The 25,449-nt window shown below is 38.9% G+C and overlaps 1 protein-coding gene and 1 pseudogene across 1 annotated transcript; both read right to left on the reverse strand.

Annotated features, from left to right (window-relative positions):
* Window positions 1-3,611: 3,611 nt before the first annotated feature.
* LOC128399186 (vomeronasal type-2 receptor 26-like) lies at window positions 3,612-11,319 on the reverse strand. Its single transcript, XM_053360435.1, has 5 exons — window positions 11,029-11,319; window positions 8,780-9,646; window positions 8,246-8,473; window positions 6,260-6,386; window positions 3,612-4,513 (listed from the first exon to the last, which is right to left on the reverse strand). The coding sequence occupies exons 1-5, from the start codon at window positions 11,317-11,319 to the stop codon at window positions 3,612-3,614; spliced, it is 2,415 nt and encodes an 804-aa protein (XP_053216410.1).
* Window positions 11,320-14,653: 3,334 nt separating this feature from the next.
* Window positions 14,654-21,046, reverse strand: LOC128399187 (vomeronasal type-2 receptor 26-like; annotated as a pseudogene).
* Window positions 21,047-25,449: the final 4,403 nt, after the last annotated feature.

Consider the following 25,449-nt stretch of genomic DNA (forward strand, 5'->3'; position numbering starts at 1 on the left):
CTCTGTGATTTGAAGAGCAGGTCTAAGGTGCTACGATATGTCATCCTTGCATCATGATAGCTATCATAGATGTGGAACCCAAGAGTGATATTGGACAAGATTGTGGGGTTCTCATTGATCTCTTTCACAGCAAATGTCAAGGCAAGTATGTGCTGGTAGAATTTTGTCACCATGCTGCAAATGAAATCAATTAATATACAATTCGAGAGGGAAATTCTACAATACATAAAATCAACATTTCAGAATTTTGACCATCTTTGTCTCGAATGGTTTTTATTGAAATGAAGTTATGCCATTTGCCATTCATGTTTCTAAGCTAACAGACAACACACAGTTGATGAACATCAGGGCATCTGTGTTGTGTGTGGTTCTTTGACACACCCACCTTTCATCCCTTTCTCAAACTTTCCTCTAGTTGAAAAAAGATTACGAAAAACATTTCCCCTCATGCTTCTCTTTAGGTATCTGAATACTTCTCATATCTCATGAAGTGCATTCTAACTGATAAACACCTTTTTGCTATACTCATTTACCGTGTATAACCTCAACTGAATTCAATGGGACTTTTCTCTGAGTGGATGTTTCTCTGAACATACATGTTTTGAAGTTCAGTGTCTCCCTATGGGTGATTCATCCAATTTCTTTTTATCTTGGTTTATAGTTCCAATCCTAGATTCAGTTGTTCACATTTTCACATCAGTCCACTGCACACTTTCCTAATATACTGATTCCTGTAAATACCTCTTTTGAGGTTGTTGTATTTTTATTTTTGCTACATTCTCTGATATGAAGTATTTTGATTAATACATGTGTTTTATGTACACTTAAGTGTAACATATTTCCAGAAACATTGTTTTTCTGGAGCATTTTAATCCAGGGTTCAAGGGAACCATCAATTCAGTCAATTAGTTCACAGCACATAACTATTATTTTTAATTGTATTTTATTGACTCATTTACTTTTTATGTTCTAAGTATTTTAATGAATTTCCTTTCATTTCTATGCCATTCCAAATAAAATAAAATATATTAAATACAATATAACAAATAAAAGAAGCAGAATGTACAATTCAAAATCTAGCTCAGTAGCTTATATATGTCAATGTACAGTCTCAACCACTAAGCTTTCAATCTTAAGGACACCACAAGAAAGTAAAGAGACTTGTCGGAAGGGAAGCAACTCTTACTATGAAACATCAAACAGATTCTGTGAAGGGTGTTCTGTGAAGAAAACTTCATGGAATAAATAACCGACTTGAGAAGAAATCCCACCAATGATGAAGTCCCCTTGCTGGTACCACTCATGAGGAACAGGAAAAGGGTATTTCATAGGACACCAGATACTATCTGCTCTGCGCATGACAGGCATTTGCAGGAACAGCAACACCAATAGCCGAAACATCCTAGTAGTGTAGCTTTTCTCCCCTCCCAACAAATCTCTTAAGCAGAGATGTTTCCAGGTCTATAGCTGTACTTAAATCGTTTTTAGATGTTTTCGGATGTTTCAGTTGCTTTATACTTTCTGTGTTTGCTGTCCTGGTTTCTTATAGGATGAATCGGCAGCATTGGATGATGCCTGACAATGGAAATAAAAATAGTGATAAATCTCAAAGAGTGAATTGTCAGCTGCATATTAGAATCAAAGCCTGAGAAATCCATGCCTTGATGTATAGATAAGACTGTCAAGACTCATTAAAGTCTTGACTCTTTTCAGGTGCAAACAGAAAGTCTCTTAAGATTTGGCCAAGTGAACCACATATAATTATTTGGAAAATTACTGGAAGAGATAATAATCTTCTGAGTATTTTGCCTCAGAGTCACACTTTTTGTAAACAACATGTTGGGTTTGATTTGTTTATCCAAATCTGATTACATATTGCCTCTGCCCCTTAGTGGCCCCAAAAGTGGAATTTTTCCAAGAAAGCAAACTGGAAAGTTACGGTAGAAGCATGAACTATGTTACTGCAAAGCAGGGATTTCTAAATTTCATGATTTAGATGTTACAGCAAAACAGAGCTGACTACAATCAGTTTTCTTATGACACCTTGCCCCACATTTCCTAATGCTCAAATGTCATAGACCACATCATAAAATGAGCACAAGGGAAACTAGGAAAATGGTCCTCTGCAGCACCCCACAGCACAAATTCTACAGTGCTGAAATATATTTAGTAGCACTGACCACAGCTAAATCCACCCCCAATATGGCCTGTGGGGGGTATGAGGCTAACCTGTCCTGGGTTGACGCCAATACTACTCAACCCAGAACAAATCCCAAAATAAATGTGCATGGTGAGACTATTGTTAGTTTCAGGAATAATACTGCTCCACGGTGATGTTGAGGGTACTTAGAATCCATTGATGCAATGGCTCTGTAAATCCCACCATTACACTATGAGGCAAGAGCCTTAACAGGAGTGCTAGGCAGGTCAGCCCGAAAACCCCTCATTTCATTGGAGAAACCAACAAATTTTCTCCCTCTCCAAGAGTGACCAACTCAAAAGTTCCCTAACCAGTAAAGTTTATTTTCAGCAATAATAAATGGGGAAAGACAATATAAATTTGAAAAGTCTCCCTGATTTCTTCATTTAAATGCTCAGAGTACATGATAATGTAGCTCTTCCCTAACTGGCTCTTTGGAGAAGACCTACTGGCTTTTATCTTTGATTGAAGCATAGGCAGGACCAAATCTGCAGTAAAAGTGTAAAAATGGAGAAAACAAAAATTTCAATTTCTGGCCTCATCCGCTGGCAGCTGCTAAACTCCAGTTTTACCAAAGCAATGGCAGCTCCTATTTCTCAAGAGCATGAATGAATTCAGAGCAGAATACACTTGTGCCATCAAGGCAAAGGGTCTTACAGGTCAATCAGATACACAAGAAGCTAGTGTAAAATTAGATTGCATTGCAATAAAGTACACCATGGTGCCGGACTACTGTTTGCTGAGTTGCTGAAACCCTAGCAGAAGGAAAATAAGCCTTTGGATTATCATTTTTTAATAATAATATTTTTATTAGTTTTCAATTACAATCCAATAATAACATCATTATAACTTTCCCGAAAATATAAGGGTGTGGTAGGTACGATCATATAGAAACGGACTGCATTCTACTCTGATGCAGTATGTGTATTCCCTGTGATTCAAGTGCTTTACTAATGCATCTTCCTAATATGTACAATTCCCTCTCTTCACGCCTCTTTTCCCTCAGTTGTGTGGTTTTTTCCCACCAAATCAGAGCTACCTCAATACACCTATACTTCACCCCCCCCAAGCTGTGTAGCCCTGCACTGGGTTTCTTCTAAGTTATATTATACCCTTCAATATTTCTGTGATGAATATAAGAAAAACCTGTTCCATACATTCCAACATTACTCCCATGAAAATAGGGACATCCTAAGGAAAACTGGGATATCCCGGGATCACATCAGAAACTGGGATATCTTCTGTAATTCTGGGACTGTCCCTGGAATATAGGTTCACATGCAGAAAGTGTTGGTTTGGCATTGGAATAACAGTAGAATCTTTAGCGGAGGATGTAGGTAAAATGGCCTTGGTCTTAAACAATTCCATTTCACATATAGAAGACAATGAAGGAAAATCCCTAAGTTCCTTTTTAATTCTTTCTTCTTATTAGTTGCTCTCTGTTGTTCAACTCAGGCCTCAATACAATGATGTAGCATTTTGGAGCAAAGATGCAGCCCAATAACCCAGCACTGGAGGCCAAGATGGAGATGATCTCCACCACTACCATGTATTTCCCTTTGGTGCTCAGATAAGTTGGAACAAAAGAAAGCCAAACACTGCAAAACAGCAACATGCTGAAGGTAATGAATTTGGCTTCATTAAAACTGTCAGGTAATCTGCGGGCCAGAAATGCCACAATGAAACTGGCAATGGCCAGGAGGCCCATGTAGCCCAGGACACAGTAAAACAGGGTCACAGACCCTTCATTACATTGCATAATGATTTCTGTGGTCACAGAGTGCATATCTAAATCGGGGAATGGGGGAGATGTCATCAACCACAAAGTACAAACAAGAGATTGAATAAAAGAACAGGAAACTACAACAGAGTAGGCCAGTCTTTGCCCTACCCACTTCCTCATGCTAGAGCCTGGCTTGGTGGCCATGAAAGCTACAACTACAGTGATTGTTTTGGCCAGCATGCAAGAAACAGCCACAGAGAAGATCATGCCAAAAGCAGGTTGCCTGAAAAGGCAAGTCACTTTCCCAGGTTTGCCGATAAACAGCAAAGAAGAGAGGAAGCAGAGCAGAAGGGAGACCAGGAGAGTGTAGGTGAGGGCTCGGTTGTTGGCTTTGACAATGGGGGTATCTTTGTGCTTCACAAAAGTGCCTAACACTAGAGTTGTGAGAAGAGAAAAAGAAATAGCAACGAAAGCTAAGCTGATCCCAAAAGGTTCTTCATAGGAAAGAAAGCTCAGAGTTTTGGAGATGCATTGGTTTCTCTTTTTGTTTGGATATTGATCTTCTGGGCATCTGAAACAGTCATCCAGATCTGAAGTACAGAAATAGGTCAAATTCCAGACAATTCATAAGCCTTTTTTGCCTTCCATATACACTTGCTAATTCCTAGTGAGTAGATGGTAATGTAACATTGTATTTTGATAGTACACCAGGCTCAATATTATTATTATCCGTACCAATATCTCCCAAATATTCCTGCTGCTGCACCAATTTCGGATGGTTGAAGAGATAATGGATGAGACTCCACAGCTAATTATATAATTCATTATTTTACCGTAAACCAATGCACCACATTAAAATTTTAAATAAGTTGGAGTTCTTGTTATTAAATATACCAAGAAAAATGTTTGATACTTCCAGCTGATGAAGGTGAATACATCGAAACAGTGCCGTGTCCTGGTTTCTGATCCATAATTGACTTCTGACTTCTGCTCAATGATTCAAACCAAGACCTTCATGTCGAATCTGACTATGGACTTACATGAACTTATCTCTATTCCTGTTATTATTGTGTTATACATATCCTTATGAGTTCGAGTTTGTAGCCTCTGTTTGAGTTTGTAATGTCTTTTTGAGTTTGTAATCCTTGTCAGAATACGTACTTCTGAATGGATTAGTTTTTGTTACAATTGATTACTGATTTGCGAGTAGGGACCACTCTCACTGTTGAAACCTATATTGGCCAGACTTCTTCCCACATTAAAATTTAGCAAACTTGGAATTAAAGGAACCTTAACTTTTTGATATGTGTTAGAGTTCACACCCTCTTTTAAAATTTTGAACTAATCAGTTCACACCTACAACAAAATTTACTGACTTCTGCATCACACTGAAGATATTCCCGTATCTTTGAAATTATGCATCTTATATGACCCAATCACATACCATTCTGAAAACGATGCGATGCAAAAATAAAGTATACTACTATTGTCTTATGAAGAATGTTTTTGTTAGTGGGTGAAGGTTTGGTAAGTTTCAATAATATAGTGTTTTTCTGACCACCGAGGATTTAAGAGAATTGGCAATTATGTAATATACAATTATGTAATATATATTTGTATTTTTCAAAGGAAATGCAGTATAACTATCCCATCTTTGGGGATCTAATTGGTTTTATCTTTGGGATGCTCATTGCATGGTTACCAGTCTTACCCTTACTCATCCAGGATGTTACGATTTCACTAGGGTTTCTAAATTATCCTTTTGTAAATTAGATTCTGTGTTCTTATTCCATAACCTAATTTATCTTCTCATCCATCAATTGCAAAAAGTTCTGTTAAGTACCTTAATTTTATTTTCTCAGCATATATGCCAAAGACTTATCCTTGACTCTCAAATATTATTTGTGCTGTTATGGAATGGGGCAAACCCTCCCCCTTAATGCGGCATCTGTTGCAGAGGGAACTGGGGTGAAACAGCTATCAGATCCAGAACCTGCGGCATATAATCAAGTTTAGATCTCACATCTGAGCAGATTGAATTAGTCATCACCATCATCAGTTCTATCATCATTATCACTTGACTGCTGAGGTTATAATAGTCTTGCTTAAACTATTTTCATATTTCTACCTTTTTTGATATCTTAAAGTATATGGTCGACTAAATCATTTGGTCTTCATTGAGGCTTACTGCCAAATCCATACAGATAGCATTGCACAAGGAATATTAGGATAGCTTTCTTACATGCACAGCATGGTAAACATTTTTAATTAGTTCTTAGGCAGAATCAGTGACAATACTTTGTGATGAAAATAAAAATGATTTCCTTCCCATGTACCATTCTGGTCTGAAATCTTGCCTTCTGGACATGCAGCACAATCATAGCAGCAAAATTTTTCACCTTCCTTTCTTTTCTTCTGATGACCAGGGGGGCAGTGCTCATTGCACACAGAAATGGGCATCACCTATCCATAAATAGGAAAGGGGTTTCAGGTTAGAGAGTAAAAAGAAGTTGTGGTTCGAGGACCCGATTCCCCCAAAGTGGAATAAATACCCAAGGACACGTGATATAAGGTTAATGGGCAAGAGAAGGCCACAACTTTATTGATTACAGCAAGTAAAAGGTATTGGCTTAGGCATTGGATTACGTCAGCGGACTGACTCCACCCCCTCAGAGAGGGGTGAGTCAGAAACAAGGGGGCTTTATTCACCAGTAGGTGGAGCCTGTTGATGCTAATCCAACTACAGGCTCTCCCCTGATGTCACCGAGGGTCGTGCCATGGCCTCCCGCCAAGCAGGCATCGGACTTAATACACGACCGCCAGATTCCTTTAACGGAATACCCAAAAACTGAAGGCATAGGCGATGGCCACACCTAGCTCTTCGACACCACAACACATTATTCCAATGCCTAACCTACCCACCAATACCACGAAAGTTGTGACGATTGCTACGAGGTAGGCGAAAAAACCAAAAGGCCTAATGCCAAATGGAAAAAGTCCTACCAGGCCCCCCGGACAACCAGGGCGACCAATCTAAGGTCCATAGCAAGGCCAAGGAAAACTAAGACCCTGAGCTAAAGGGAGTGGAGGGTGGGTGACTCGTGATGGGACGGCGAAGAGTGAGGCCGAGGAGAGGCTGGCGCCGCAGCATATAGGCTGCTGTACACGCCCCCTCGGAGACACCTGTTTGGGTGCTTGCCAATGGGCGTGGGCGCCAGCCAGGTGAGGGGAAGGCAGGGGGCTAACGCCCCCGCTAGAGGTGGAGCTCGGGTTCCCGCCCACAACCACTCCCCTCTCTTCCAGGAGGAGAGTCCTTCTTTTACTGAATTTCTTACATGAATTATTGCATAAGATGCAGCTTTATCCATAGTCTGACCTTCAAGTCCTCTTGCTTTCTAACATTATCAGAAGTTGTTTCTGATGTTTAACAATCCAATTTAGACATGCAAAGGATTGGAAGTGGGGACTTCACATATCGAGCATGATTTCTTCAATTGAGATTGATGCGATGGAAACAGAGATAACCCAGTGCTGACTCGCTAATTCATTTCCCTGAGATCCCTCAAATGATGCATAGTGTCAGGTGGCAGAGCACCCAACCCCCACGTGAAGTCAGCAGGAATGGATAAGACATGGAAAAGTTACCAACTGCTTTTTATTCAACATTCACAGTGAGAGGCTTGGAAAAGAAGACTCTTGGAATAATGGTGTTGCCCCAAGTGAGTCCCCTCTCCCTCGATTTCTCCCTTCATGTGATTTCACTGTGTGTGCTCTCCCTCTGAGCTCTCTGCTCTCCTACTTTCAATGCTCGCCAGGTTCTGGGAGAGGGAAGGTCTGGAATGCTTTCTAAAGACACTGTGTCCATCAGCTGTTCCCCACTTCTGCTTCTTCTTTCTCTTCTCCCATTATTTCTCAGCTTTCCCCCACATGTGCCTCTGAGCTGTGATCTACCCCAAACCTCTGTTGTAATTCTGGACTCTCTGCTCCATCCCTGAAATATAGGTTTAATCTACGACAAATATACCATTGATTGCTGATGATTCAGTGTTGCAACTAGGCTTTCAAAGTTCTAGTTTTCTGGGTCTTTAAGAGCCTGAGGCACATATAGCATGACAGAAAATATAACTTAGGTTTTCAATTTTGTATTGTGCTTAGGCTTTCATTTGGCCAGACAGCAGTTTTATTCCTATGACATTTTTCAATAGAAAGAAAGAGGGTGTGTAGAAAAAATAACTCTTCTGTCAAGACAGATTTGTAGGTTACAGCAGACACCCCCCCCCAAACAAAGAAAGAAACAAACAAAATACTGTTAGGATGCTGACCTGGTTAAAACCTTTATGCCACATTATCATGTCTTCATGAATGATGAATCTCATTCCTTCTGGAGCAGTATCATCCACCTCTCCAATTTTCACTCGAAGGAAGGACCTGTTTGGGAATATGACCATGTTCATGATGTCAAATCCACCTCCTATTTCCTTTTTAGTAGTAAAGGACAGTGTTTTTCCAGCTGAATTGTTAAAGGAAATGCCAGGAAGATAAATGTGGAGCTGATTGAAAGTTTAAAAGAAAAAAGGGGGGGGGGTGAGAGAAATGAAGATTTTTAATGTAATGCCGAGATACGGAAACACACATCTTACTATTAGTGTTTGTTAGTATTAGAAGATAGTATTCTATAGAAGATAAACACCTACCTTATGCACTGAAGACTAAGTGTCTTTTCAGGCCAGAATGTAAAAAACATAACGTGAATATACAAAGCTTTGTAAAATAATATATTGCTAAATACCAGTTCATGAATATATATATATGATGTTTTTGTAAATGACAATGCAGACTTATTTTCAGCACATTACCTGCCAAGGCTGCAGGTCTTGAAGTTCAAATGTGTTATGACCCATCGTTGCTCTGGGTTTCGATCTCTTTAAAGAAATGTCATGTAAAGCATGAGCCACCACATGGACAGCATTATAGATGCTATAGCTGTGGCCAGTCATGTCCATTTCAAAGAGTGGATCAGGAAGACTCTCCAGGCTCTCCTCTTCAGAACATTGTTCACTTGTGTCCATTGGCACACTGGGGTTGGGAAAATCACAGTCAAATGCTTGCTCCCAGAAGTCCTTCAGAAAACCATTTTCTTTTATCCCATCAGGCTTTATTTCCTGAAGAAAGTCATGGAACCCTAGAAGCTCTTCTGAGTGAATTGTGAAGCAAATGGCACCTTGGAATAGACCAAGATGCCAACCCCTTTGAGGCCCTAACAACATGAAATCAATCTGTGTTGTTATGATCCAAACTTTTGTAACTGCTGAAATATCATTTTTTTTAGGATCTTGTATAAAGAAAATAGTTGTCAACCATACGAGTGCCATAGATTCTCCATAGATGATAAATGTTTGGGCTTTGTCATCTTTGACATCCTTGTAACTGCTTAATAATAAATCATACACTTCAGATAAGTTATCAGAATGAGCTACTTTTCGGAGCTTTTGTGTGGAGGCTGAACAGATTCCATTTTTGGATAACAATGGTTCAATAGTCTGCAAGAAATTTTCTCCACTTTCATCATCCACAACAAAGATTCCAACCCATATCCATCCAAAATGCTTAAGCAAGGTGATAATTCCCATGTATTGATGGGCTTCATTTGGAACCATGCGGTAGAAGGAAGAGATATGACTTTCCTCACTCTCCTCCTCAATGGGAAATGAGCCATAAGTGAGCTATAAAAAATGCACAGTTATTACTGAAACACATTACGAGCAATGACTTCAGTTAATTTTCTACAGTTATTGAGATATTTTCACAATTCAAAAAATCATTCATCAGTCATAATAGACCTTTTCTGGGAATATGCTTCTCATGTTTAAGGACTGTGTATAGACACTTTCTGAAACTTGGAAGCACACCAATAATAATGATAATAAATATAGTCATTTTATTTCCAGCCTGCCCTTCAACAACAGGTGCTAGGATATTTACAATAATTTAACATCCAGTAGAAAAAAGAGCAGCATCATGGCAGGTGTTTCGCGCTACCTTCACTTTTCCCTTGGAAGCCTCGTAAACAACATCTTCAGGCAGGGGAATGTGAGCAACATCAAAGGAGAATTGTATGCAGGACAAAGATGAAATTTTGAAGCTCCCTTCTTATTTTTGCTATTGGACTCTGTATATTAAGTAATTTTGCATGTGTATTGGAATAGGGTTGTTTGGTATGTCCTCAGGAGAAGGGAAGGTTAACGAGTAAACTCTTCACAAATGTGGAGTCGAGTTGATTGGTGTCTTGTACTTCTTCCTCTTGCAACGTCTGTGGACAAGCTGGTGCCAAATATATTGCTTTATTTTCCTTTGGATCACATCAGCAAGACTGAGAGGTCTTCTAGTCTGAGCAGAGTAGGACTGGACATCCATACACACTGCCCAGGCTTCTTCCCTGGGGAGGTCACTTCAGTGTTGCTAGTGCAGCCAAAATAACAAAATTATTCTTCAGAGGTTTGACTTCACCCCTAGATGCACACTCCATCATCTCTTGAGAAAGACAGATGCCAATAACATTCACTATTATGTTTCTGTATTACTATGAATTTTGTTTGTTTTTTATTGGTTTGTTATGTCATTATAAAATTGCTTTTGTACTGTTTGTCTGAAATGCATCCCTGATCCTTTTTGGCATTCCACTTTGAGCATTGTGTGTGTGTGTGTGTGTGTCTATGTGTAAAAGAAACATACAAATAAAATGAACAAATGAATGACAATCAAGTGAGTAGGGTTGGTGCTAAAATATAAATATAACATGTGAAGGGTGAAGAAGTGCATATTTAAAGATCATGTGACAAAAACTATAAAATGGAGGCACTAGACATTACCCTGTAGATAATTCCATCTTTTTATGGGGTGGCATAGATAATTATTTTTCTCAGGCATCACCCACAAAACAAACTGGCAACATGAAACTTTTTTTTAAAAGGTTATGTGAATTCTCAATGTATAATCCAACCATTAGGTATTTGGGGATATTCGGCTCAAAAAACAACAACAAAAAAACCAGAAATCTATTCACTTTGGAAGTCATTATGCTGCTTCTGCTCTTCAGAGATCCTACCTGTGGAATCTTGTAGAGGTCTATGTTGTCTCTCATATGGAAGGATGTATCAAAGCTAAGTCCCCCAACGATGGCCATGAGGTTTTTCTGGGTGTCACATTTATAGTTGGGGACAAATCTCTGTGATTTGAAGAGCAGGTCTAAGGTGCTACGATAGGTCATCCTTGCATCATGATAGCTATCATAGATGTGGAACCCAAGAGTGATATTGGGCAAGATTGTGGGGTTCTCATTGATCTCTTTCACAGCAAATGCCAAGGCAAGTATGTGCTGGTAGAATTTTGTCACCATGCTGCAAATGAAGTTAATTAATATACAAGTCCAGAGGTGAATACTACAATGCATAAAATCAACATTCCATAATGTTGACCATCTTTGTTTCAAATGATTTTTATTGAAATGAATTTATGCCATTTGTCATTCATGTTTCTAAGCTAACAGACAACACACAGTTGATGAAACTGTATGATTCATCAGGGCATTCATGTGTTCTGCATGCCTTTCATGCCTTTCTCAACCTTTGCAGCTCAGTTGATTTTTTTATATTAAAAAAAATCCTTTCCCCTCATCTTTCTCTTTAGGTATCTGAATACTTCACATATCTCATGAAGTGCTTTCTAACTCATAAATATCTTTTTTGCTCTACTCATTTACATTGTATTATCGCAACTGAATTCAATGGGTGGATTGGTATACATGGATGTGTTGAAGATCAGTGGCTCCCTATGGGTGATTCTTCCAATTTTGTTTTATCTTAGTTTATATTTCCAATCATAAATTTAGTTCTTCACATTTTCTCATCAGTCCAATGTACACTTTCCTAATATACTAATTCCTGTAAACACCTCTTTTTAGGTTCTTGTGGGGGTTTTTTTGCATGAGGTCCTGACATGAGTTATTTTGATCAATGAATGTGTTTTATGTATACTCTACTGCAACACATGCATTTCTGGGAAAATAAATTTCTGGATCATTTTAATCCAGAGTTCTAGTGTTCCACAAATTCAGTCAGGTGGTTTGCAGGATATTTGCATTAAATTGTTATGATTATTTTTAAATGTATTTTATTGATTCATTTACTTTTTATGTTCTATGTATTTAAATAAATTCCCTTTTATTTCCATGCCATTCCAAATGAAATATATTAAAATAAAATAAAAAGAGAAAAGAAGCAGAAATGTACAATTCAAAATCTAGCTCAGGAGTTTATAAATTTCAATGTACAGTATCAACCATCAAGCTTTCAGTACTAAGGACATGACCAACAAAAAGGAAAAGAGACTTGTCGGTAGGGTGAAGACTCTTACTATGAAACATCAAAAAGATTCTGTGAAGGGTGCTCTCTGAAGAAAACTTCATAGAATACATAAAAGAGTTGAGAAGAAATCCCACCAATGATGACGTCCCCTGGCTGGTACCACTCATGAGGAACAGGAAAAGGATTTTTCATTGGACACTGCACACTATCTGCTTTGTATACAACAGGCATTTGCAGGGACAGCAACACCAATAGCCACAGCATCCTAGCTTTGTAGCTTTTATCCTCTTCCAACAAATCTCTTAAGGAGAGCTGTTTCCCAGTCTATAGCTGTACTGAAATTATATTGAGATGTTTTCAGATGTTTCAATCATTTTATAGTTTGTGTGTTTGCTCACCTGTTTCTTTTAGGTGGGATTGGTAGTATTGGATGATGCCTGACAATGGAAATAAAAATAGTGATAAATCTCAAAGAGTGAATTGTCAGCTACATATTAGATTCAAAACTTGATAATTGCATGCCTTGATGTATGGATAAGAGTGTAAACACTCATTAAAGTCTTGACTCTTTACAGGTGCAATCAGAAAGTCTCTTAAGATTTTGCCAAGTCAACTACATATAATTATTTCAATAATTGCTGGAAGACATAATAATTCTGAGTATTTTGCCTCAGAGCCATACTTTTGGAAACAAACATGTTGGGTTCGATTTCTTTTTTCAAATCTGATTACAAATTGCCCCTGCCTTTCAGTGGTCCCAAAAGTGGAATTTTCAAAGCAAGCAAGCTGGAAAGTCGTGGTGAAACTATTTTCTTTGAGACTGCAAAGCAGGGATTTCTAAATCTCATGATTTAGATGTTACAGCAAAACAGAGCTGACTACAATCAGTTTTCTTATGACATCTTGCCCCAAATTTCCTAATGCTCAAATCACAAGGACCACATCATATAATTAGCACTAAGGACATTAGGAACATGGTCCTCTGGAGCACCCCACAGCACAACTTCTACAGTGCTGAAAGATATTTAGTAGCACTGACTGCAGCCAGAACCAACCCCAATCTGCCCTGTGAGGGGCAGGTTATCAGGCATACCTGTCACTGGTTGACACCGATACTACTCAACCCAGAACAAATCCCAAAATAATTGTGCCTGCTGAGGCTATTGTTAGTTTCAGGAATAATACTGCTCCACATTGATGTTGAGGGTACTTAGAATCCATTGATTCAATGTCGGTATAAACCCCACCATTGCACAATGAGGCAGGAACCTCAACAGGAGTGCTAGGCAGGTCAGCCAGAAAATCCCTCATTTCTTTGGGGAATCCATCAAATACTCTCACTCACCAAGAGTGACCAACTTAATGGTTAACCAGCCATTGAAGAGTATAGCAGCAATAATAAATGGGCAGGAGTGGAGAGACAATATAATTTTTAAAGTCCCCCCGCCTGATTTCTTCATTTAAATGCTCAGATTGCATGACAATTCAGCTTTTCCCTTACTGGCTTATTGGATAAGGCCTACTGGCTTTTATTTTTGATTGAAGCATTGGCTTTGTGGTTTTCTGGAAAGTTTCAGTTTTAATTTTGAATACAGCCCTGAGGCCTCGGCACTGAGTGAGGGAAAGCTGGGCCGGGGCGGATAGCAAGCAGGCAAGGGATGCCATCACCCCGCCCCCCGCTCCTGTAAGTAGGAGTAGGACTGGGCTGCTCCGCTAGGCAGCATGATGCTCCCGCTTCCCAGTTTAGAGAGCCCCAACCTGTTGCTGCTTGCATGGGAACAGGAGCTGGATGGGGCTGTTCAGCTGTGGAGGTGCAGGCACCATCACACTTTCTGTTGAGGGGTTTGCGGCTGCACTCCCCTCAAGGGAAAAGTTTAAAGGAGCCCCCACCTCTGCATGAGAGCCCCTGCACCACCTGAAGGCAGTCAGGTGTTCCCCAGTTGAGCTGCCCGATCCTGCTCCTACTCCTGTGCAAGCAGGAGTGGAGGCGGGGATCTCTCAGCTGGGGAGTCTAGCCTTTGAACTCCCCAGCTGAGTGGCCCAATCTCACTCCTACTTGCAAGCAACATTACCAACATTTCTGTGATGAAAATAAGGACATCTTGTTCCATACCCTCCAATATTCCCCCAATGAAAATAGGGACATCCTAAGGAAAACTGGAATATCCTGGGATCACATTGGAAACTGTGATATCTTCTGTAAATCTGGGACTGTCCATGGAAAATAGGGTGACATATAGAGATTGTTGGTTTGGCACTGGAATAACAGCAGAATCTCTAGCAGAGGAGTTAGGTAAAACAGCCTTGGTATTAAACAACACCACTTCACATATAGAAGACAATAAAGGAAAATCCCTAAGATTCTTTTTAACTCTTTCTCCTTATTAGTTGCTCTCTGTTGTTCAACTCAGGCCTCAAGACAATGATGTAGCATTTAGGAGTGAAGATGCAGTCCAATAACCCAGCACTGGAGGCCAAGATGGAGATGAGCTCCACCACTACCATGTATTTCCCTTTGGTGCTCAGATAGGTTGGAACAAAAGAAAGCCAAACACTGCAAAACAGCAACATGCTGAAGGTAATGAATTTGGCTTCATTAAAACTGTCAGGTAATCTGCGGGCCAGAAATGCCACAATGAAACTGGCAATCGCCAGGAGGCCCATGTAGCCCAGGACACAGTAAAACAGGATCACGGACCCTTCATTGCATTGCATAATGATGTCTGTGGTTACAGAGTGCATATCTAAATCGGGGAATGGGGGAGATGTCATCAACCACAAAGTACAAACAAGAGATTGAATAAAAGAACAGGAAACTACAACAGAGTAAGCCAGTCTTTGCCCTACCCACTTCCTCATGCTAGAGCCTGGCTTGGTGGCCATGAAAGCTACAACTACAGTGATCGTTTTGGCCAACATGCAAGAAATAGCCACAGAGAAGATCATGCCAAAAGCAGGTTGTCTGAGAAGACAGATCACTTTCCCAGGTTTGCCAATAAATAGCAAAGAAGAGAGGAAGCAGAGCAGAAGAGAGACCAGGAGAGCGTAGGTGAGGGCTCGGTTGTTGGCTTTGACTATGGGGGTATCTTTGTGCTTCACAAAAGTGCCTAACACTAGAGTTGTGAGAAGGGAAGAAGATAGAGCAACAGAAGTTAGGCTGATCCCGAAAGGTTCTTCATAGGAAAGAAAGCTCATAGTTTTGGAGATGCATTGGCTTCTCTTCTTGTTTGGCTATTGATCTTCTGGGCATCTGAAACAGTCATCCAAATCTGAAGTACAGAAATAGGTCAAATTCCAAAGACAATTCATAAGCTTTTTTTGCCTTCCATATACACTTGCTAATTCTTAGTGAGTAGATGGTAATGTAACATTGTATTTTGATAGTACACCAGGCTCAATATTATTATTATCACTACCAATATGTGCCAAATATTCCTGCTGCTGCACCAATTTTGGATGGTGAAGAGATAATGGATGAGACTCCACAGCTAATTATATAATTCATTATTTTACCATAAACCAATGCACCACATTAAAATTTAGCAAACTTGAAATTAAAGGAATCTTAACTTTTTGATATCCTTATGTGTTAGAGTTCACAGCACTCTTTTAAAATTTTGAATTAATCAATTCACACCTACCACAAAATTTACTGACTCCTGCATCACACTGACAGATATTCCCGTATCTGTGAAATTATGCATCTTATATGATATATGATATGAACTAACCACATACCATTCTGAAAAAGATGTGATGCAAAAATAAAGTATACCACTATCGTCTGATGAAAAAAGGTTTTTGTTAGTGGGTGGAGGTTTGGTAAGTTACAACAATATAGTGTTTCTCTGACCATCGAGGATTTAAGAGAATTGGCAATTATGCAATATACATTTGTATTTTTCAAAGGAAACGTAATATCCCATCTTTGGGGATCTAATTGGTGTACTCTTTGGGATGCTCATTGCATGGTTACCAGTCTTACCCTGACTGATTCAGGAAGTTACAATTCTACTAGGGTTTCTAGATTATCCTTTTGTAAGTTAGATTTTGTGTTCTTATTCCATAACCTAATTTATCTTCTCTTCCATAAATGTCAAAAAGTTCTATTAAGTACATTAATTTTATTTTCTCAGCATATATGCCAAAGACTTATCCTTGACTCTTAAATATTATTTGTGCTGATATGTAATGGGGCAAACCCTCCCCCTTAATGTGGCATCTGTTGCAGAAGGAACTGAGGTGAAACAGCTATCAGACCCAGAACCTGGGACATATAATCAAGTTTATATCTCACATCTGAACAGATTGAATTAGTCATCACCATCATCATTTCCATCATCATTATCACTTGACTGCTGAGGTTATAATAGTCTTGCTTAAACTATTTTCATATTTCTACTTTTTTGGATCTCTTAAAGTACAGTGGTACCTCGGGTTACATACACTTCAGGTTACATATGCTTCAGGTTACACATTCCGCAAACCCAGAAATAGTGCTTCAGGTTAAGAAATTTGCTTCAGGATAAGAACAGAAATCGGGCTCCGGCAGCACAGCGACAGCAGGGGGCCCCATTAGCTAAAGTGGTGCTTCAGGCTAAGAACAGTTTCAGGTTAAGAACGGACCTCTGGAACCAATTAAGTACTTAACCCGAGATACCACTGTATATGGTCTTCATTGAGGCTTACTGCCAAATCCATACAGATAGCATTGAAGGAATATTAGCTTCTCCAAGTACTGGAAGTCAGCAGACATATATTTGCAATTCATACCAAGCAGGATAGCTTATTTACATGCACAGCATGGCAAATAAACATACAGACATAGCTCTGGTTACGAAGACTGTGGGTTGCTCATTTTCGGGTTGTGGACCGCAATGAACCCATAAGTACCAGAATGGGTTACTTCTGGATTTCGGCATTCGCGCATGCGAAGCACTAAATGACCTCATGTGCATGAACAGAAGCACCAAATTGCGTCACACAGACATGGCGCTTCAGGCTAGGGACACTGTGGGTTGCGAACATGCCTCCCGCACGGATCACGTTCACAACCCGAAGTATGACTGTATCTAATTTGCTCTTAGGCAGAAGAATAACAATACTTTGTTGGAAATAAAAATGATTTCTTTCTCATGTACCATTCTGGTCTGAAATTTTGCCTTCTGGACATGCAGCACAATCATAACAGCAAAATTTTTCTCCTTCCTTCCTTTTCTTCTGATGACCAGGGAAGCAGTGATCATTGCAACGAGAAATAGGAGTCACCTATCCATACACAGAAAAGCAGTTTCAGGTTGGAGACTAAAAAAAAGTTCTCTTACTGAATTTCTTATGAAATGAATTATTGCATAAGATGCAGCTTTATCTGTAGTCTGACCTTCAAGTCCGCTTCCTTTCTAACATTATCAAAAGTTCTTTCTGATGTTTACCAGTGCAACTTAGAGATGCAAAGAATTGGAAGTGGGGACTTCACTTGTCAAGCAAGATTTATTCAATTGAGATTTATACAAGGAAAAAAGATATAACCCAATGCTGGCTCGCTAATACATTTGATTGACATCTCTCAGATGAGCCATAGGTTTAATCTACAATTAGTATAACCATTGATTGCTGATGGTTCAGTGTTACAACTAATCTTTCAATGTGCTAGTTATCTGTCTCTTTCAGAACCTGATGCATATGTAACATGGCAGAAAATATAACTTTGTTTTTCAATTCATTGTTGTGCCTAGGGTTTCATTTTGCTAGATAGCAATATTATTCCTGTGATGTTTTGAATAGAAAGATAGAGGGTTTACATAAGAAACCAAAAATTTATATCAGAACACATTTGTAGCTTGCAGCAGACCCACAAAACAAACAAACAAACAAACAAACAAACAAACAAACAAACAAACCACTGTTAGATTGCAGACCTGGTTAAAACCTGGGTTCCATGTTATCATATCCTCATGAACAATGAACTTCTTTCCTTCTGGAGCAGTATCATCCACCTCTCCAACTTTGACTCGACGGAAGGACCTGTTTGGGAATATGACCATGTTCATGATGTCAAATCCACCTCCTATTTCCCTTTTAGCAGTAAAGGATAGTGTTTCTCCAGCTGAATTGTTAAAGGAAATGCCATGAAGGAAAGGGTGGAGCTGATTGAAAGATTAAAAAACAAGGGCGGAGGGAATGAAAATTGTGAATTTAATGTCATGATATAGTGACACACATTTTACTATTAGTGTTTGTTAGCATTATCTAAGAAAGACCAAAAGTGAAAAATCAACTATTTTACATAGAAGATAAAAACCTACATTATACATCGACAACACCATGTCTTTCCAGGTCAGAATGAGCAATACATAACGTAAATATACAAAGCTTTGTAAAAAAATATAAATAAAATGTGGAGTACCAGTTAACACATTTTATTTTACCCCCCCAAAAAAAAATTTACAATATGGACTTATTACCAGCACACTACCTGCCAAGGCTGCAGATCTTGAAGTTCAAATGTTTTATGACCCATCCTTGCTCTGGGCTTGGATCTCTTTAAAGAAATGTCATGTAAAGCATGAGCCACCACATGGACAGCATTATAGATACTGTAGCTGTGGCCAGTCATGCCCATTTCAAAGAGTGGATCAGGAAGACTCTCCAGTCTCTCCTCTCTTGTACATTGCTCACTTGTGTCCATTGACCCATTGGGGTTTGGAAAATCACAGTCAAACGCTTGCTCCCAGAAGTCCTTCAGAAAACCATTTTCTTTTATCCCATCAGGTTTTATGCGCTGAAGAAAATCATGGAACCCAAGAAGCTCTTTGGAGTGAATTGTGAAACAAATGGCGCCTTGGAAGAGATGAAAATCCCAATTCCTTTGAAGTCCTGTCAACATGAAATCAATCTGTGTTGTTATGATCCAAACTTTTGATGATGAAATATCATTTCTTTTAGATTGTTGTATAGTGTCACTCTTTTGAAGATCTTGTAGAAAAAAGAAAATAGCTGTCAGCCACATGAGTGTCAAAGATTCTCCATAGATGATAAATGTTTGGGCTTTGTCATCTTTGACATCCTTGTAACTGCTTAATAATAAATCATACACTTCAGATAAGTTATCAGAATGAGCTACTTTTCGGAGCTTTTGTGTGGAGGCTGAACAGATTCCATTTTTGGAAAGCAATGGTTCCATAGTCTGCAAGAAATTTTCTCCACTTTCATCATCCGCAACAAAAAGTCCAACCCATATCCATCCAAAATGCTTAAGCAAGCTGATAATTCCCATGTATTGATGGGCTTCATTTGGAACCATGCGGTAGAATGAAGAGATATGACTTTCCTCAGTCTCCTCCTCAGTGGGAAATGAGCCATAAATGAGCTACAAAAAATGCACCAATATTACTGAAACACATTATGTGCAATGACTTCAGTTAATTTTCTACAGTTATTGAGATATGTTCAGGATTCACAGAAACCTTTCATCAATCGTAATAGACCTTTTCTGGGAATATGCCTACTTAGATTGCTTATAAACACTTTCTGAAGCTTAGAATCACATCAATAATAGTGATAGAACCATTTTATTGGTTTGTTATGTCATTATAAAACTGCTTTTGTAGCGTTTATTAGAAATGCATCCCTGCTCCTTTGTGGCATTCCACTCGGAGCTTTGTATGTATCTCTCTCTCTCTGTAAAAACAACGTACAAATAAAATAAATGAATGAATGACAATCAAGAGAGTAAGGTTGGTGATAAAATGTAAATATGACATGACATGAAGGCACTAGACATTATGCTGTAGATAATTCCATCCTTTTATGGGCTGGCACAGTTAATGACTTTTCTCAGGCATCACCCACCAAACAAACTGGCAACATACAACATTTTTTTAAAAAAAGTTTATGTGAATTCTAATTGTATAATCTGACCATGGGGCACTTGGGGAGGAAGTTTCTATTTAATGGACTAATAATGACCATTAGTCCAAATCACAGAATTGTAGAGTTGGAAAATACAAGGCAAAATAGCCAGGGTCAAGAGGGAAGGAGGAAGAGTAGCAGGACTTTGGTCATTGAAAAACAGATATTTGCTTCTAATGGAAGGCAATAATATCACAAACAGCATCATTCAAATTATTGTTCTTGTGAAGAGGGATTTTGAAATAATAAAGACGCTGTTTTCTACCAACTTGGTCACTTTTCCATGTTATTTACCTCTGAGAATGATTTTGAAATATTCTTTTTCATTTGCAGTTTGTTCATTGCACAGCTCTCTCAGTTTTTCAATGCTGGAACTAACTGCTAGGCATCTTGTGCTAGCCCTTTCTTCCCACTGTATATTAATCCTACTTGTTACATATTTAATATATCTGTTTTATAAATTCAGTAGAAAGTGCCAAAATTCAGCTCCACAAAGAATAGCAGGAGTCTATTCCTCTTGAAAGTCATGAAGCTGCTTCTGCTCTTCAGAAATCCTACCTGCGGAATCTTGTAGAGGCCTATGTTGTCTCTCATATGGAAGGAGGTATCAGAGCTAAGTCCCCCAACGATGGCTATGAGGTTTTTCTGGGTGTCACATTTATAGTTGGGGACAAATCTCTGTGATTTGAAGAGCAGGTCTAAGGTGCTACGATATGTCATCCTTGCATCATGATAGCTATCATAGATGTGGAACCCAAGAGTGATATTGGACAAGATTGTGGGGTTCTCATTGATCTCTTTCACAGCAAATGTCAAGGCAAGTATGTGCTGGTAGAATTTTGTCACCATGCTGCAAATGAAATCAATTAATATACAATTCGAGAGGGAAATTCTACAATACATAAAATCAACATTTCAGAATTTTGACCATCTTTGTCTCGAATGGTTTTTATTGAAATGAAGTTATGCCATTTGCCATTCATGTTTCTAAGCTAACAGACAACACACAGTTGATGAACATCAGGGTATCTGTGTTGTGTGTGGTTCTTTGACACACCCACCTTTCATCCCTTTCTCAAACTTTCCTCTAGTTGAAAAAAGATTACGAAAAACATTTCCCCTCATCCTTCTCTTTAGGTATCTGAATACTTCTCATATCTCATGAAGTGCATTCTAACTGATAAACACCTTTTTGCTATACTCATTTACCGTGTATAACCTCAACTGAATTCAATGGGACTTTTCTCTGAGTGGATATTTCTCTGAACATACATGTTTTGAAGTTCAGTGTCTCCCTATGGGTGATTCATCCAATTTCTTTTTATCTTGGTTTATAGTTCCAATCCTAGATTCAGTTGTTCACATTTTCACATCAGTCCACTGCACACTTTCCTAATATACTGATTCCTGTAAATACCTCTTTTGAGGTTGTTGTATTTTTTATTTTTGCTACATTCTCTGATATGAAGTATTTTGATTAATACATGTGTTTTATGTACACTTAAGTGTAACATATTTCCAGAAACATTGTTTTTCTGGAGCATTTTAATCCAGGGTTCAAGGGAACCATCAATTCAGTCAATTAGTTCACAGCACATAACTATTATTTTTAATTGTATTTTATTGACTCATTTACTTTTTATGTTCTAAGTATTTTAATGAATTTCCTTTCATTTCTATGCCATTCCAAATAAAATAAAATATATTAAATACAATATAACAAATAAAAGAAGCAGAATGTACAATTCAAAATCTAGCTCAGTAGCTCATATATGTCAATGTACAGTCTCAACCACTAAGCTTTCAATCTTAAGGACATCACAAGAAAGTAAAGAGACTTGTCGGAAGGGAAGCAACTCTTACTATGAAACATCAAACAGATTCTGTGAAGGGTGTTCTGTGAAGAAAACTTCATGGAATAAATAACCGACTTGAGAAGAAATCCCACCAATGATGAAGTCCCCTTGCTGGTACCACTCATGAGGAACAGGAAAAGGGTATTTCATAGGACACCAGATACTATCTGCTCTGCGCATGACAGGCATTTGCAGGAACAGCAACACCAATAGCCAAAACATCCTAGTAGTGTAGCTTTTCTCCCCTCCCAACAAATCTCTTAAGCAGAGATGTTTCCAGGTCTATAGCTGTACTTAAATCGTTTTTAGATGTTTTCGGATGTTTCAGTTGCTTTATACTTTCTGTGTTTGCTGTCCTGGTTTCTTATAGGATGAATCGGCAGCATTGGATGATGCCTGACAATGGAAATAAAAATAGTGATAAATCTCAAAGAGTGAATTGTCAGCTGCATATTAGAATCAAAGCCTGAGAAATCCATGCCTTGATGTATAGATAAGACTGTCAACACTCATTAAAGTCTTGACTCTTTTCAGGTGCAAACATACAGTCTCTTAAGATTTGGCCAAGTGAACTAAGTATAATTATTTGGATAATTACTGGAAGAGATAATAATCTTCTGAGTATTTTGCCTCAGAGTCACACTTTTAGTAAACAACATGTTGGGTTTGATTTGTTTATCCAAATCTGATTACATATTGCCTCTGCCCCTTAGTGGTCCCAAAAGTGGAATTTTTCATAGAAAGCAAACTGGAAAGTCACGGTAGAAGCATTTACTATGTTACTGCAAAGCAGGGATTTCTAAATTTCATGATTTAGATGTTACAGCAAAACAGAGCTGACATCAATCAGTTTTCTTATGACACCTTGCCCCACATTTCATAATGCTCAAATGACATAGACCACATCATATAATGAGCACAAGGGAAACTAGGAAAATGGTCCTCTGGAACACCCCACAGCACAACTTCTACAGTGCTGAAATATATTTAGTAGCACTGACCACAGCCAAAACCACCCCCAATCTGTGGGTAGGGGGGTATCAGGCTAACCTGTCCTGGGTTGATGCCAATACTACTCAGCCCAGAACAAATCCCAAAATAAATATGCGTGGTGAGGCTATTGTTAGTTTCAGGTTTCATACTGCTCCACAGTGATGTTGAGGGTACTTAGAATCCATTGATTCAATGGCTCTGTAAATCCCACCATTACACTATGAGGCAAGAGCCTCAACAGGAGTGCTAGGCAGGTCAGCCCGAAAATCCCTCATTTCATTGGAGAAACCAACAAGTTTTCTTCCCCTCCAAGAGTGACCAACTGAAAGGTTCTCCAACCACTGAAGTTTATTATCAGCAATAATAAATTGGGAGAGACAATATAAATTTGAAAACTCTCCCTGATTTCTTCATTTAAATGCTCAGCGCGCATGATAATGCAGCTCTTCCCTAACTGGCTTATTGGATAAGGCCTACTGGCTTTTATCTTTCAGTGACCAAATCTGTAGTAAAGGTGTTAAAAAGTAGAAAACAAAAATAAAAACCAGGACTCAATTTCTGGCCTCATCCGCTGGCAGCTGCTAAACTCCAGTTTTACCAAAGCAATGGCAGCTCCTATATCTCAAGAGCATGAATGAATTCAGAGCAGAATACACTTGTGCCATCAAGGCAAAGGGTCTTACAGGTCAATCAGATACACAAGAAGCTAGTGTAAAATTAGATTGCATTGCAATAAAGTACACCATGGTTCCGCACTACTGCTTGCTGAGCTGCCGAAACCCTAGCAGAAGGAAAATAAGCCTTTTCATTATCATTTTTTAATAATAATATTTTTATTAGTTTTTAATTACAATACAATAATAACATCATTATAACTTTCCCGAAAATAAGGGTGTGGTAGGTACAATCATATGGAAACGGATTGCATTCTACACTGATATAGTATGTGTATTACCTTTCTTCTAAGTTATATTATACACTTCAATATTTCTGTGATGAAAATAAGAAAATCCTGTTCCATACATTCCAACATTTCCCCCATGAAAATAGGGACATCCTAAGGAAAACTGGGGTATCCCGGGATCACATCAGAAACTGGGATATCTTCTGTAAATCTGGGACTGTTCCTGGAAAATAGGGTGACATCCAGAGACTGTTGGTTTGGCACTGGAATAACAGCAGAATCTCTAGCGGAGGACGTAGGTAAAATGGCCTTGGTCTTAAACAATTCCACTTCACATGTAGAAGACAATGAAGGAAAATCCCCAAGGTTCCTTTTAATTCTTTCTCCTTATTAATTGCTCTCTGTTGTTCAACTCGGGCCTCAAGGCAATGATGTAGCATTTTGGAGCAAAGATGCAGCCCAATAACCCAGCACTGGAGGCCAAGATGGAGATGATCTCCACCACTATCATGTATTTCCCTTTGGTGCTCAGATAGGTTGGAACAAAAGAAAGCCAAACACTGCAAAACAGCAACATGCTGAAGGCAATGAATTTGGCTTCATTAAAACTGTCAGGTAACCTGCGGGCCAGAAATGCCACAATGAAGCTGGCAATGGCCAGGAGGCCCATGTAGCCCAGAACGCAGTAAAACAGGGTCACTGACCCTTCATTACATTGCACAATGATTTCTGTGGTCACAGAGTGCATATCTACATCAGGGAATGGGGGAGATGTCATCAACCACAGAACACAAACAATAGATTGAATAAAAGAACAGGAAACTACAACAGAGTAGGCCAGTCTTTTCCCTACCCACTTCCTCATGCTAGAGCCTGGCTTGGTGGCCATGAAAGCTACAACTACAGTGATTGTTTTGGCCAGCATGCAAGAAACAGCCATAGAGAAGATCATGCCAAAAGCAGGTTGTCTGAGAATACATGTCACTTTTCCAGGTTTGCCGATAAATAGCAAAGAAGAAAGGAAGCAGAGCAGAAGAGAGACCAGGAGAGCGTAGGTGAGGGCTCGGTTGTTGGCTTTGACAATGGGGGTATCTTTGTGCTTCACAAAAGTGCCTAACACTAGAGTTGTGAGAAGAGAAAAAGAAATAGCAACGAAAGCTAAGCTGATCCCAAAAGGTTCTTCATAGGAAAGAAAGCTCATAGTTTTGGAGATGCATTGGTTTCTCTTTTTGTTTGGATATTGATCTTCTGGGCATCTGAAACAGTCATCCAGATCTGAAGGACAGAAATAGGTCAAATTCCAAAGACAATTAATGTGCTTTTTTTGCCTTCCATATACACTTGCTAATTCTTAGTGAGTAGATGGTAATGTAACATTGTATTTTGATAGTACACCAGGCTCAATATTATTATTATCCGTACCAATATCTCCCAAATATTCCTGCTGCTGCACCAATTTCGGATGGTTGAAGAGATAATGGATGAGACTCCATAGCTAA

The sequence above is a fragment of the Podarcis raffonei genome, chromosome 13 (assembly GCF_027172205.1).
Source record: "Podarcis raffonei isolate rPodRaf1 chromosome 13, rPodRaf1.pri, whole genome shotgun sequence".
NCBI classification, from domain to species: domain Eukaryota; kingdom Metazoa; phylum Chordata; class Lepidosauria; order Squamata; family Lacertidae; genus Podarcis; species Podarcis raffonei.